Source organism: Sebastes fasciatus, chromosome 15 (genome assembly GCF_043250625.1).
Source record: "Sebastes fasciatus isolate fSebFas1 chromosome 15, fSebFas1.pri, whole genome shotgun sequence".
Classification (NCBI taxonomy): Eukaryota; Metazoa; Chordata; class Actinopteri; order Perciformes; family Sebastidae; genus Sebastes; species Sebastes fasciatus.
This window is the reverse complement of record NC_133809.1, coordinates 3706098-3717786: the sequence shown is the minus strand read 5'-3', so window position 1 is coordinate 3717786 and position 11689 is coordinate 3706098. Positions and strand designations below refer to the sequence as shown.

Here is an 11689-nt window from a genome sequence, read left to right as displayed (position 1 = left end):
TTTCTGTGTTTGCTGTGGAAGTCTTTCATATCAGATGAATAAATCTGGCTGCTCTCTGGCTGCACCGCAGCTTCCCCTTTAATCCAGGCCGGGATGATGACATCATTACCGGGGAACAGTGAGGGGGGCGCAGGGTAACGCCATTACACCGCACCGCGAAGTCACCCAGCCAGCCAGTCAGTCAGTCAGTCATCCAGAGAGCTGTCATCTTCACGGCCGACTCCTCAACTCCTCATTTCGCTCCATGAAGCCGCCATCGAGTTGACTTGTTCCTGCCATGGAACCAGAGGAGAACGGGCTCCGACTAAAGCCAGTGTTTCTGACAGTTAGAGGCTAAGCTAATGTAGCTAGCTGGTCCTCATTAACGGCGGGTTGATGCAGTCAGGCGGCGGAGCATATCACACATTGTCCCATGGATATTGTGTTTTTATAACTTATATTTTGTTCTACACGTATCGGCAAGAGTTGTCTGTCAAAGGCAACAACATCTCCATTTAAAAAAAGACGGTAGAAAGTGGAGATAAACGGACGTTTACAGTGAAGCTACATCGGCAACGGATGTCCTAAGAGAACGGTGAGAAATGGCTCCGTGTATTTCTTGGAATATTCAACCACCCTCCTATGTGTGTTTTTAGATTAAAGACTGGAATCGGCAACACCTGGGATCCTGGAGTGTGCTTCAGGTAAATGCAGACACACTGATGGAAATAAGATGTCCAATAACACATAAAATGTAGGAAATCTTGTGGATCTGCAGGGCATTCATCAGAAACATCAATTAAATATTAAAGTAAATATTAAATTTACTATAAAACCCTCAATGCAACACAAGATTTCCTACATTTTATTTGTTATTGGACATCTTATTTCTATCAACATGTCTGCATTTACCTGTCAACATGTCTAAATTGATGACATAAATTGATATTTCTGTTTTAATTTGCTTCTTTATTTATTTACTGTTTAATTTTCCTTTTTATTTATTTTATTATTTTTAAAATATATTTATCCATACATTTATTCTTTTATTTATCCATTTATTTTTTGCATTTATTCTTTATTTGAGGTTAAGTTTAAACATACCCGTTGCAAAGTTTTGGGTGTTGTTATAGCTGTGGTTTACCTGGGAATGTTGCCACACTTTATGTGGAATCACCAACACCTTGGATCTTGGAGTGTGCTTCAGGTAAATGCAGACACACTGATAGAAATAAGATGTCCAATAACAAATAACATGTAGGAAATCTTTTGGTGCATGGTGGGTTTTATAGTAAAGTGCAGGCAGGTGTGAACAGACTTATGCATGCATTTATTTAATTTATGTTTCTCATTAAATACCCTGCAGATCCTCAAGATTTCAGACTGTTTTAAAAATGTAATAAGAAAGATAGAGACTGAATAAATCAAAACAGCAGCTCTTCTTGTTGTCTTTCTCCAAGTGAGCAGTGGAAATATATTTCAGTACCTGAAGGATATTTGATCCAATCAACTGCACATCAGAAATAGAGACAGGCAGAAAAGAGATCATCCATCTGATATGAAAGGCGTTTTAGAATAAGAATAAGAATAAATGCAAAAATAAATTTATTTAAAAATGAATGAAATAACTAAATGGGAAAATTACACGAGTAAATAAATAATGGAATTAATACAAATATAAATAAATAGTAATTATTTATATAAATTAAAATTTATTTTAAATATTATTTTTGCTACATTTGATGACACATTTATTTATCGAGTCATTTATTGTGTTTACGTTAATTGCAGGAATTAGACGCCTTAAGCACATTAAGTGTGACAGAGAGTTCTAGCACAGAGTTAGCCCTGTGGCTAGTCTGTGTGTGACAGGGAGGTATTGGCTAACTGGTTCTTCAGGTTAATCCATCTGTAAGTGACAAAAGCAGCAGGAACTATAGGGGGCAACATGCCTGGGAATAGGTAAGGCAAGGCAGCTTTATATGTAGAGCACATTTCAGCAACAGTTTACATAAACATTCAAGAACATTGCGACAAAGTGCAAAAGAACATTGCGACATAATTAAAACAGTTATAAAAACATTAAAGATTAGAAAATAAAAACAAGCTAAAAATAGAAGCTAGGATAGAAGTTAAAATAGAATAAAACACGCAAGAGTAAAAGCTCTGATTTAAAAGAACTCAGAGTTGGAGCGGTCCTGCAGTTTTCTGGGAGCTTGTACCAAATATTTGGTGCATAAAAACTGAACGCTGCTTCTGCATGTTTAGTTCTGACTCTGGGGGACACTAAGCAGACCTGATCCAGATGACCTGAGAGGTCTGGATGGTTCAGAACATAGCAAAAGATCAGAAATGTATTTTGGCCCTAAACCATTTAGTGGTTTGTAAACCAGCAGGAGTATCTTGAAATCAATTCTCTGAGAGACAGGGAGCCAGTGTAAAGACCTCAGAACTGGACTGATATGATCCACTTGGTGCACTTGTTGGGCCACTGCAGCACCATAAAGTCTTGATGTTTGTCATGTGATAGCTGGATGTCCCTTTCATTGATATTCAGAGCGGGTTAAGGGCTGTGAAAGCTGCCTGTGTTGAGCTCCAGAGGGACAGTGGATCTCAGTGTGGGACTCACAGCTGGGACACACTGAGAGGGTGTCTATGAATATTTGAGATTTAGGACACAATCTCTGAAGTCAACAAAAAATCTCAGGAACACACAGAAGTATTTCCTGAGAGTTTTGTTTACCATGCATGCCCTGCAGACGTTTTCATGTTTAGTCCTCTCATGACAACCTGCAGGGCTCCTCCTCCTCCTCCAGGCTAACACCCCCTCTGCTCTCCTGGGACAGCTTGTTGTTGGCTCAGAGATCCCACAAGGTTTTGTGTGCGTTGACACTTTTGTATAGAGTCCTTACTGCTGGTGGGAAATGATAATTATGTGTCGTCGCTGCAGATTCTGTTGTAATGCTGCAGGGTCGGTTTGAGAAGCATAGAGCTTTTCTTCTGCAGGTGAAAACCAGCATACAAATTAAACATAATGCCTGCTATGACACTGCAGATATAGTACATTTTATTGTACTGTTGTGTACTTTTACACTTGGTACTTCCAGTGAGGTAATTATGAATTAAATATTTGAATTATATTATTATATTATTATTGGCTTATTTTATAGACTTAACAAGTAATTGATTAATCGAGAAAATAGTCATAATCGATGACATATTAAAGATATGTTATTTTGATATTGATTTGATCACCTGCAAGCTCTTAGTCTTGTTCCGGATTGTTAAACAAATAGTCAGACATCATGATCCCATGGTGACAGACAACCAGCTCTTTCATAAGAGCTGATGATGCTATCATCAGCTATGAGAAATGAGATGCACAGAAATCTTTGATGTCCTAGAGAGGAACTCAGGAGGAACTTGTGCAGTCTCAAAGTTCTTTTTCAACACAGTTTTAGTAACAGTCTTAAAACCTGAAACTTAAACTGTGCAGAAGCAACTTATAAATCAAAGTCAGAGTCTGTATTAGAAATAAATCCAGTATATTCTCTCGGTATCTTTCAGCCTTCGGGGTGCTGCAGCACGGAGCGTTGCCACTACTGTCTCTGTAGATCAGAGCATCTTAAACTACATCTCTGATTCGAAGGATAAATTTAATCTTTCGCCCGAGGCTCGCTCATGGAAATATAAAACAAGTCATTGGTGCTCTTCTTGTCATGTGAGGGCTGACTGCGACTCATTTTAAGAGTTTGAAACATAGTTTATCACAGCAGCAAATTAATTCATACGCAAACAGGCAGTCATGTTCGGGCTAATTCAGATTAAGATTATTTTAGCGTTACTGTTGTGTTGCCTGTAGGTCCTCCAGACACAGAACACCTAATCTGTCCATTATTGATTCAATCATACTTGTCATTTCCTGTGTTTCAGCAGTGCAGTGTCGTGTCTCGTGACTGCCTGATTTCTTAACCCTTTTCTTGGTCCCTGAAGCTAATTTCTAATGTTGTCACATGATACATTAGTAAAGGCTTGATAGTTGAGTAAGACAGAAGGAGTAGTGAAATCAGAGACTGCAGCTTGTTCAAGTGTAAAAGGAAGAGCACAAGATGTACTTAATCAACCACGATCATTTTAAAGAGCCTATAATCCGTATTTCAACAATGGATCTCTTTTTCTTATATTTCTATCCACAGTTCCCTCCAGCTCTACAGAGTTTTATAGTATCTTTCAGCACATTGTTTTTGTTTTTGTTTTTCTGGACTGCAACTTTCTTCCTTAAGGCCCAGACACACCAAGCTGACATCAAAGAACTAGCGCGAGGAAGGCCGACTGTTGCGTCGCCTCACGTCACCTTTGTCTTCGCCGACAAGTTGCATTTGAACACACCGCAAAGACTACAGCCGATGGCCAGTTAGCACGTACGTTACTTTACTTTGCAGTGATTCGTTTAAACTGAACAGCCAATAAGAGTGATATCTCTCACCGATGGGCTCCGCCGCCGATTCAACATGCTGAATCTGCTGAAAAACCTCCAACACGGGCAGACTACAGCCGACGGTGCGGGACACATCACAAAAACTACCGACGGCCGACCGTCGGCTTGGTGTGTCAGGACCTGCCTGGCACCAAACGGTAGACAGACAAAGTTAGAAACTAGCTGGTGAAGAAAATGGAACATTTAGCAGTGAAAATGACAAAACGGAGCTTAAAGGAGAGTGAATACTGGACTTTAATTTGTCAGGTGGACAGAGACACAACTCCAAATGAATGCTAATGTTGCTGTAGCAGTGTTGGTTTCTGCTCCCAAGTGGCAAAAATGTTTTGCAAAGTTATTTTGTTTTTGGTCTGTCTTTGGTGTTCAGCGCTCAGAGCTGTTCTGTTTTCTGCACTGGACTTTCCTTCTGTAGGTCGCACTCTTTTTGTCTGGACTGCAGAGGGCCAGCCCTACAAAGTCTGTCACTGAGTGACTGACTGATTGGTCGGCCAAGTGTTGGAGTGTCCTCATGCTCTTTCAAAATGAATGCAAATGCAATGCAAATAAGCCCGTCTAGCCGACGCGTTTGGCTCACGAAACTAGCTCTAAAATGAAACGAGATTCAGCAGTGGCAGGGCCTATTTCCTCCTTAAAATGTTTTCAGAAGTAGATTTTGGTGGATTGTTTAGACGGAATAACAGAAAGTTGTTTGCCATGTTGTCTCCGGTTTGTAATGGCAAGCAGAAAACGAGGGACCAATCGGGTGCATTCAACGATCGGTTACATCACCGCTTGAATGGCCAATTGAGTGGAGCAGTGCATCCTCTAGTGTCCTTGTCGGACCTGGTGGACATGTACCGCTGGATTTAACATTATAGACATGACCACTAACTATTAGTGGAACAATTTAGCCACAAATTGACAGACTGACCGTAAACAGTCCAGACATACATATATATATACACAGTATATATACATATACTTGTTTATTTTCAGCTGTGGTAGACAACGTAGCTGGTGTTAACTACCCAGTTTTTATTACTATTTATGCCAGACGAACACAGCAAAAAGCAAATGCAAATTGTTTTCATTGACAGGATACAGGTAGAACAACTGTTGCGTCATTTGACTCATGGATAGAGAGGAGGCAAACAAACACACATGTTTGTTATTTTAGATGAAAAAAGATCCAGTAAATGTAACTTGTAGAGTCTCTTTCAGACTTTCTCTTTCTTTAACTGCGGATGTGAATCACAGCTCTCATCATCTAGTGACTATCAGCCCACACATCGCTGACTCAGATTGTGTCTTTGCGGTGCTGCTCTTCCTGCTGCCGGCTCCATCCTCATGCATGAAGCCCGGAGCAAGCACTTACTGTTCCTCTTCCTCGTTGGTCCCAAACACAACCCCCCTCCTCCTCCTCATTCATACCCTCCCAGCCCTGTATCGCTGCCTTAACCTGCTTACAGGAAGAGCTGCTACAGCGGCGTCCCCGGGCGCTCCGCTCCAAGCCAGATATTTACATTTCAAAAGTTAACATCAGAAGTAGTTTTCTGTGCCTTTCCCTGTGGTGCTTTGTGCTCTGAGACTCATCTGATGCCAGAAATAAAAAGACTGTTGGATCAGAGCAGGAAGAAAGGCTTGTGCTGTCACTTTCACTTCTGTATTACACAGCCTGCAGTGGTAGCGGTTGTCTGTCTTGTTCTTTTGCAGTTTGGGATGTTTCCAGTGGTTTAAAGTTGACCTTGCTCTGTGTTGTTGTTGGGGTATGAAACAGTGTTTTTTGATTTATACCCAGGTTCAATGCATGCTGGCCCTTTTGAGGATCTAGTGCAATAGGTTTCACAGCTTTTATTGTAATACTTACATCTTGAAGGATATGTAAGCTCTACAATAAGGTCTACTTATTAGTTTTTCAGCTTGATCTAGTGTTAAATAAGTTAATTAAATCGTAATACATATCGAATCAGCACCCAAGTATCATGATAATATCGAATCAGGAGATAGGTGTATCGTCCCAGCCCTACTAATTTTACTCGTGCTGCTCAGCTCTGCTCACCTGGAGCTGCTGTTTTTCCATCTCGTCCTGCACACAGCTTCCTGCCCAGCTGACAGCTGATAGGCTGCAGGCTGGTTGCTGAGTCACATGGAGCGATCGGAGCTATAGCCCTTCCTCCGTCTGCCTCGTCTTCTCCGGCAGGTCTTCACATATTGTTTTTTTCTTCCACTCTTGAGCTGAAATGGGAAATCTGAGGCAGTTCAGGACAATCTGTCTTCACTTGGTACCATAGCAGCTTTTATACTCAGGTGGGCAACCTGGTTTAACTCTTTGTATCATTACATTAAGGATAAGATTAATGTGAAATCAGTCAAACCATAGAGTTGTTTCATTTCTGTATTTTTCACGGAGTAATGCAGTCAAACAGAACTTCCGTCAGTGTTTCTGTAATTATTCAGCTTGCAGTTTCAGTTTGGTGTGCAGAGATTTATTCGGAAGCTCGCTACAAGTGCTGCCGAAGCGCTCAGTCATAATCCTCTTAAGTTTCTGTGTGTTTGTGTGTGTATGTGTGTGTGTGTAGTGAATACAAAGCAAAGAAAGTCAGGATTGAGTGTGAAGGAATGCATGTGGAGTTTGTCGAGGGTCAATGCCAGAGGAGCCGATATTAACCTGCAGTGTTTTTGGCTAATAAGTGCATAATAATGATGATAATAATAATAATATCCGTTTTACCTATTACACCTAATAAGTCTACCTCCTTAATCACCAAGGCTGATTCAGGATCTGATTATGTGCTATGACCGCATTATGGCAGCACTAAGACGCTGATTATTATTGGAGATATTATTGTAATCATGAATATGAATGTTTAACATCTGTATTATTTTACCGTACAGTATTTTGTAACTGCAGACTGTAAACATGGCAAAATTATACCAGACTATAATTGTTTATTACTCGGCTTTGTTGAATACTCGACTCTGATTGGTTAATAACGGCGTTCTACAGTCTGTTATTTCTTTATAGCAGACCGTTGCTATGGGCACAGTTCTGATGTTGGAATCTGGAGGACTGTTTTTGTGTCAAATTATTGATTTCTTAAGTAAGTAGCCGTGTTATAAGCGAGATAATGTACAGCTAGCGGGTCATTGTTGTGAAATAAAACCGCCGCATAGTCCGATTAATTGCAATTAACTATGGACAATCGAGTGATTAATCGTGATTAAATATCTTAATTGATCGGGCCCTAATAATAAAAGGTTAATACTTGACGGCCGTGTATCGATACAATACTGCCACGCAAAATATTTCAATACCATGCAACAACCCCTAGTTTTTGCTTGGTGATTAAAACTGGCTAGAGACATGGAGGGAAAGCTAATAGATGCTGACTAAAGATGCATCACTGTAAGTTTGTGGTTACCAAACAATGAAAGACTGGTAGCTGCCACTCAAGCGTGTGATTCAAATTCTCTGCTTGCTCCTTTCAGAGTTTTTCTTTCTGGCAATCCTCACCTCATATCTGTCGTTATCTGTAAACCACACGCAGCCCACAAGCCTCACATCTGGATTTGAACTGTCAGCAGGCGGCAGGTTTATCGTCTGCGGTTTGGTTTCAGCTTTTCATCGCAGCCGCACCGACTCCTTTTCATAAAGCATCTTAAGTGATGACGCCTCAGTTTTTAAGAGCACTTCAAACAGGATTTTCACAAATGCAACGTTACATTTAACCTTTGTTTATCCAGCTGCTTTCTCTGCTGCAACACCCTGCTGCTGTCAGTGCCTCGCCCAAAGGAAACTTTCTTATTACTTCTGTCAACCTGAACCACCTTGACTCCTGAACCAAGAACTGTTCAGTGACACACCCATGGTCTAACCTTTGGTTTAATGTTGTTTCTCACTCTGAGCCAAGTATTGATTTAAAGGGAGAAGCATCAGGCTGTGTTGTGGCCATGAGACCAGAAAAGGTCAGGAGGATGCAACTTTGAATGAAACATCTGAAGGTTACGTGTTTGCTCATTAATGATTTAATCAATATGTCACTCATGTCTGGTGAAACCCGATCCTGGTGGTCCTGTGTCTGACATTTTAATAGTTTTTGCAGTAGTTAACTTTAATCCTGATTAACCTTTGTTGCGTTAAATGTAATTTATTTTTCTGTCTGGACTTAACAAGCATAGAAGTCATGAGACGAGTGCATACTAAAGTCAACAAGTTCAGAGAAAATATATAAAAATAGAATAGAAAATAATTTGCTCTCCTGCATTACAGCATGATGTTTGTACTCTAAAGTTTTATGAGGACATCCCGGTCAGATTGATTTTACGCAGCCTTTTTTCTGTGTTATGTAAATTTATACAATGTTTTGGCATTGAATTTTCTTGGTTTGATTTGTCTGATCTCCAGGAACATACAGTATAAAGCTGCGTTAGTTTAAACAAGTTTAAAGTGGATTTATACATCACTTTGACTTTAACTCTCCCTGTTGTTGAATCTGCAGGATGCGTGAGGACATGTCCACCATGGTGTGTGTGAAGGAGGAGGAGGACCCTGGGGAGAAGCTGTCCCAGGATGAGATCATCTCCCGGACCAAGCAGGTGATCCAGGGCCTGGAGGCCCTGAAGCAGGAGCACCATTCCATCCTGGACGGCCTGCTGGGCACGCTGCGCTGCCTGAAGCAGGACGAGGAGGGCGTCCTGGTGGAGGAGAAGTCCCACATGATCCGCAAGTCCCTGGAGATGCTGGAGCTCGGGCTGAGCGAGGCACAGGTACGGGTCCACAGCTTCCCACAGTCTCTCAGTCATTGGTGAATCATTATCAGCTGAAATATCAGGCTTGTTCTGTTATGTATAAGTACTGAATATCCAACAGCTCCAGGCTTCATAGGGACACCTATTGAGGACCATTTGTGTTCACAAAGGGGTACATGCTGTTGTATGCACACCACATTATATAATAATCAACAGACTAACCTTTTAGATATTCAGAAAACATGCGAACACGTACAAACCTGGATTGTAAAGTCCTGGATTGATGCTGTAATTACCCGTCGGACAAAGGATCTTGTCTTCAACTGCCTATAACATCTAATATCAGACTTATATTTTGAAAACAAAAAAAACTATTATGAGGGCGGGAAACTGTGGGAATAACAGCCATGTAGGTAACAGTTTCAGCGCCGATTCAAACACTTTTTTTGTCGAAGGCTGTGAACCAGTGAACCAAACGAGGGGGGGAGTGGGGGGGTTCTTCAAGAAAACACATGAAGAAAATAAATAAGGTTAACATTTTTGTTGCTGGAGCTCTACTCATTTGACAGTTTATACTCTGGTATAGCAGCACACAGATTCATCGCCCTATTTTAGCCCCAAATCCACACCAGAGGTGAGGCATCAACGGTGCATAAGGAAAGAAAGCCTTTATTGTGATTGTACAGAATACAACAACATTAGGAGCGCTACTCCTGATCAGTGCAATTAAAAGACAACAAAAACAAAACTTAAGCAAATAAGTAAGTAAAATAAATAAACAATATCATTTTGAAATGGAATAAGAGTATTTATTGCGCGAGAATAAATGTACTGATGAGTTAATTTACTCAGTCTACAGTATACCGACTTTGTAACCGTGTCACTGTCCTCAGAACCAGCTGTCCTGTCAGCAGCACAGCTCCCTGAGGAGCTAAGAGCACAGCAGGCGACAGTAACCGTGTTCACCAGGCTGACGAATATCAGACGTTCAGTGTTCATACATTTGTTAAATAGAGGTGTATCTGTTTCATTAGAAAGAGGAGTGACAGCCGGACAGAAAGGCTCCACAAATGCTTCAAAAATGCTGCTGGTGTGACGAATAAACAACAAGAAAATGCGAAATACTCTCTTCCGATCATGATATGTCTCAGGCTTTTATTGTGAAAGGTAAGGACAGAAGGAGTGGATCTGGTCTGCGCTGCCTTTGTCAAGGTTGAAAGGAGTAATAAAGTTTGCCGTCTTGTTTCAGACTACGGAGCCTCCGTGTTGTTGTTCCACAAAACGTGATTGGTTGATGCCTTTATTCAGGATGCGAAAGCTCAGAAAATCAACTTCGTTCCAGAAAAAAAATTACGTCACTTCTTCGCAGCGTAATATTAACGTAATATTGACATGCAAATTAATTGCACGAAGAAAAAAATGCTCCCATTGTGTAAAGACCTTAAGAAAACAAAGAGTACACACTAATTCCAATGCAGAGTTCTTAAATTCATCTCATAAGTTCATACACCATGTTGTCTGTTTTAAATATCATTTGTTGATACACACAGTATTCTAAAATCATTTTTCAGAGAAAGTCTTAAAACTCTCACTTGATTGTGTCGTTGCTCAGTTGGCAAATGCTGTGCTATGAGTCACCGATGAGTCACTGTTGATGCTTTAGCCTCTCATCTCCATCTCCTAGTAGGCTTTGCCTATTAAATATACAATACACTGCACCATGCACACTCTTAATGTCCACTTTCAGCTTTTTGGGTAGCTTGCAGTTATTGTAAAGTGTAATTCATATTTTTCTGCATAATTTTCCTGTTCTAACATCCCAAATGTCTGTATGCCTCAAACTCTTTGTCTAATTACACCCCTCCCTGCCTCGCACCTTACATAATGTGCTATTAGCTGGATGCTTTTACTCAAAGTGCCTCACAGTGAGAGAGTGACTGGGAATCAGCGTGAATATTGTTATGAGCCAACTCATACAAATGAGATCATGTTCAAGGACTGTAGCTCAGGGATAAGGGGAACAGTGTCTACTTAATCATCCCAAAGACAGACTAAACATCCAAAATATGTGATGTGATTAATATTGAACTATGAAGCAACTCTGGTGTGTAAAGACCCCCCCCCTTCCCCTCCTCTTGGTCCAGGTGATGATGGCTCTGTCGAGCCATCTGAGCTCGGTGGAGTCGGAGAAACAGAAGCTCCGGGCTCAGGTACGCCGGCTCTGCCAGGAGAACCAGTGGCTGAGAGACGAGCTGGCCGGGACGCAGCAGAAGCTGCAGAAGAGCGAGCAGAGCGTCGCCCAGCTGGAGGAGGAGAAGAAGCACCTGGAGTTCATGAACCAGCTGAAGAAGTACGACGAGGACTTGTCCCCATCTGTGAGTCCCCAGGTCTTCTTCAGAGTGTGTTAGCATGCCTCCATGGTTAACATGTTTCAACATACATCTTAAAAAGTAGGCTGATCTGATACAATGGATCGGTATCGGC

The 11689-nt window shown here is 41.2% G+C and overlaps 1 protein-coding gene across 7 annotated transcripts in view; it reads left to right on the top strand.

Moving 5' to 3' along the window:
* Positions 1 to 103: 103 nt before the first annotated feature.
* klc1a (kinesin light chain 1a) overlaps positions 104 to 11689 on the top strand; it is a 60610-nt gene continuing 49024 nt past the window's right edge. For 6 of the 7 annotated variants that reach the window (XM_074661023.1, XM_074661020.1, XM_074661021.1 and 3 more), the window contains exons 1-3: positions 104 to 574; positions 8956 to 9223; positions 11350 to 11580. In XM_074661023.1, coding sequence (XP_074517124.1) covers positions 8957 to 9223; positions 11350 to 11580 — 498 coding nt within the window. In that variant the 5' untranslated portion in view covers positions 104 to 574; position 8956. Of the gene's footprint in view, positions 575 to 6621; positions 6764 to 8955; positions 9224 to 11349; positions 11581 to 11689 lie in introns of those variants that run through there. The other variant, XM_074661019.1, reaches the window with a different exon arrangement.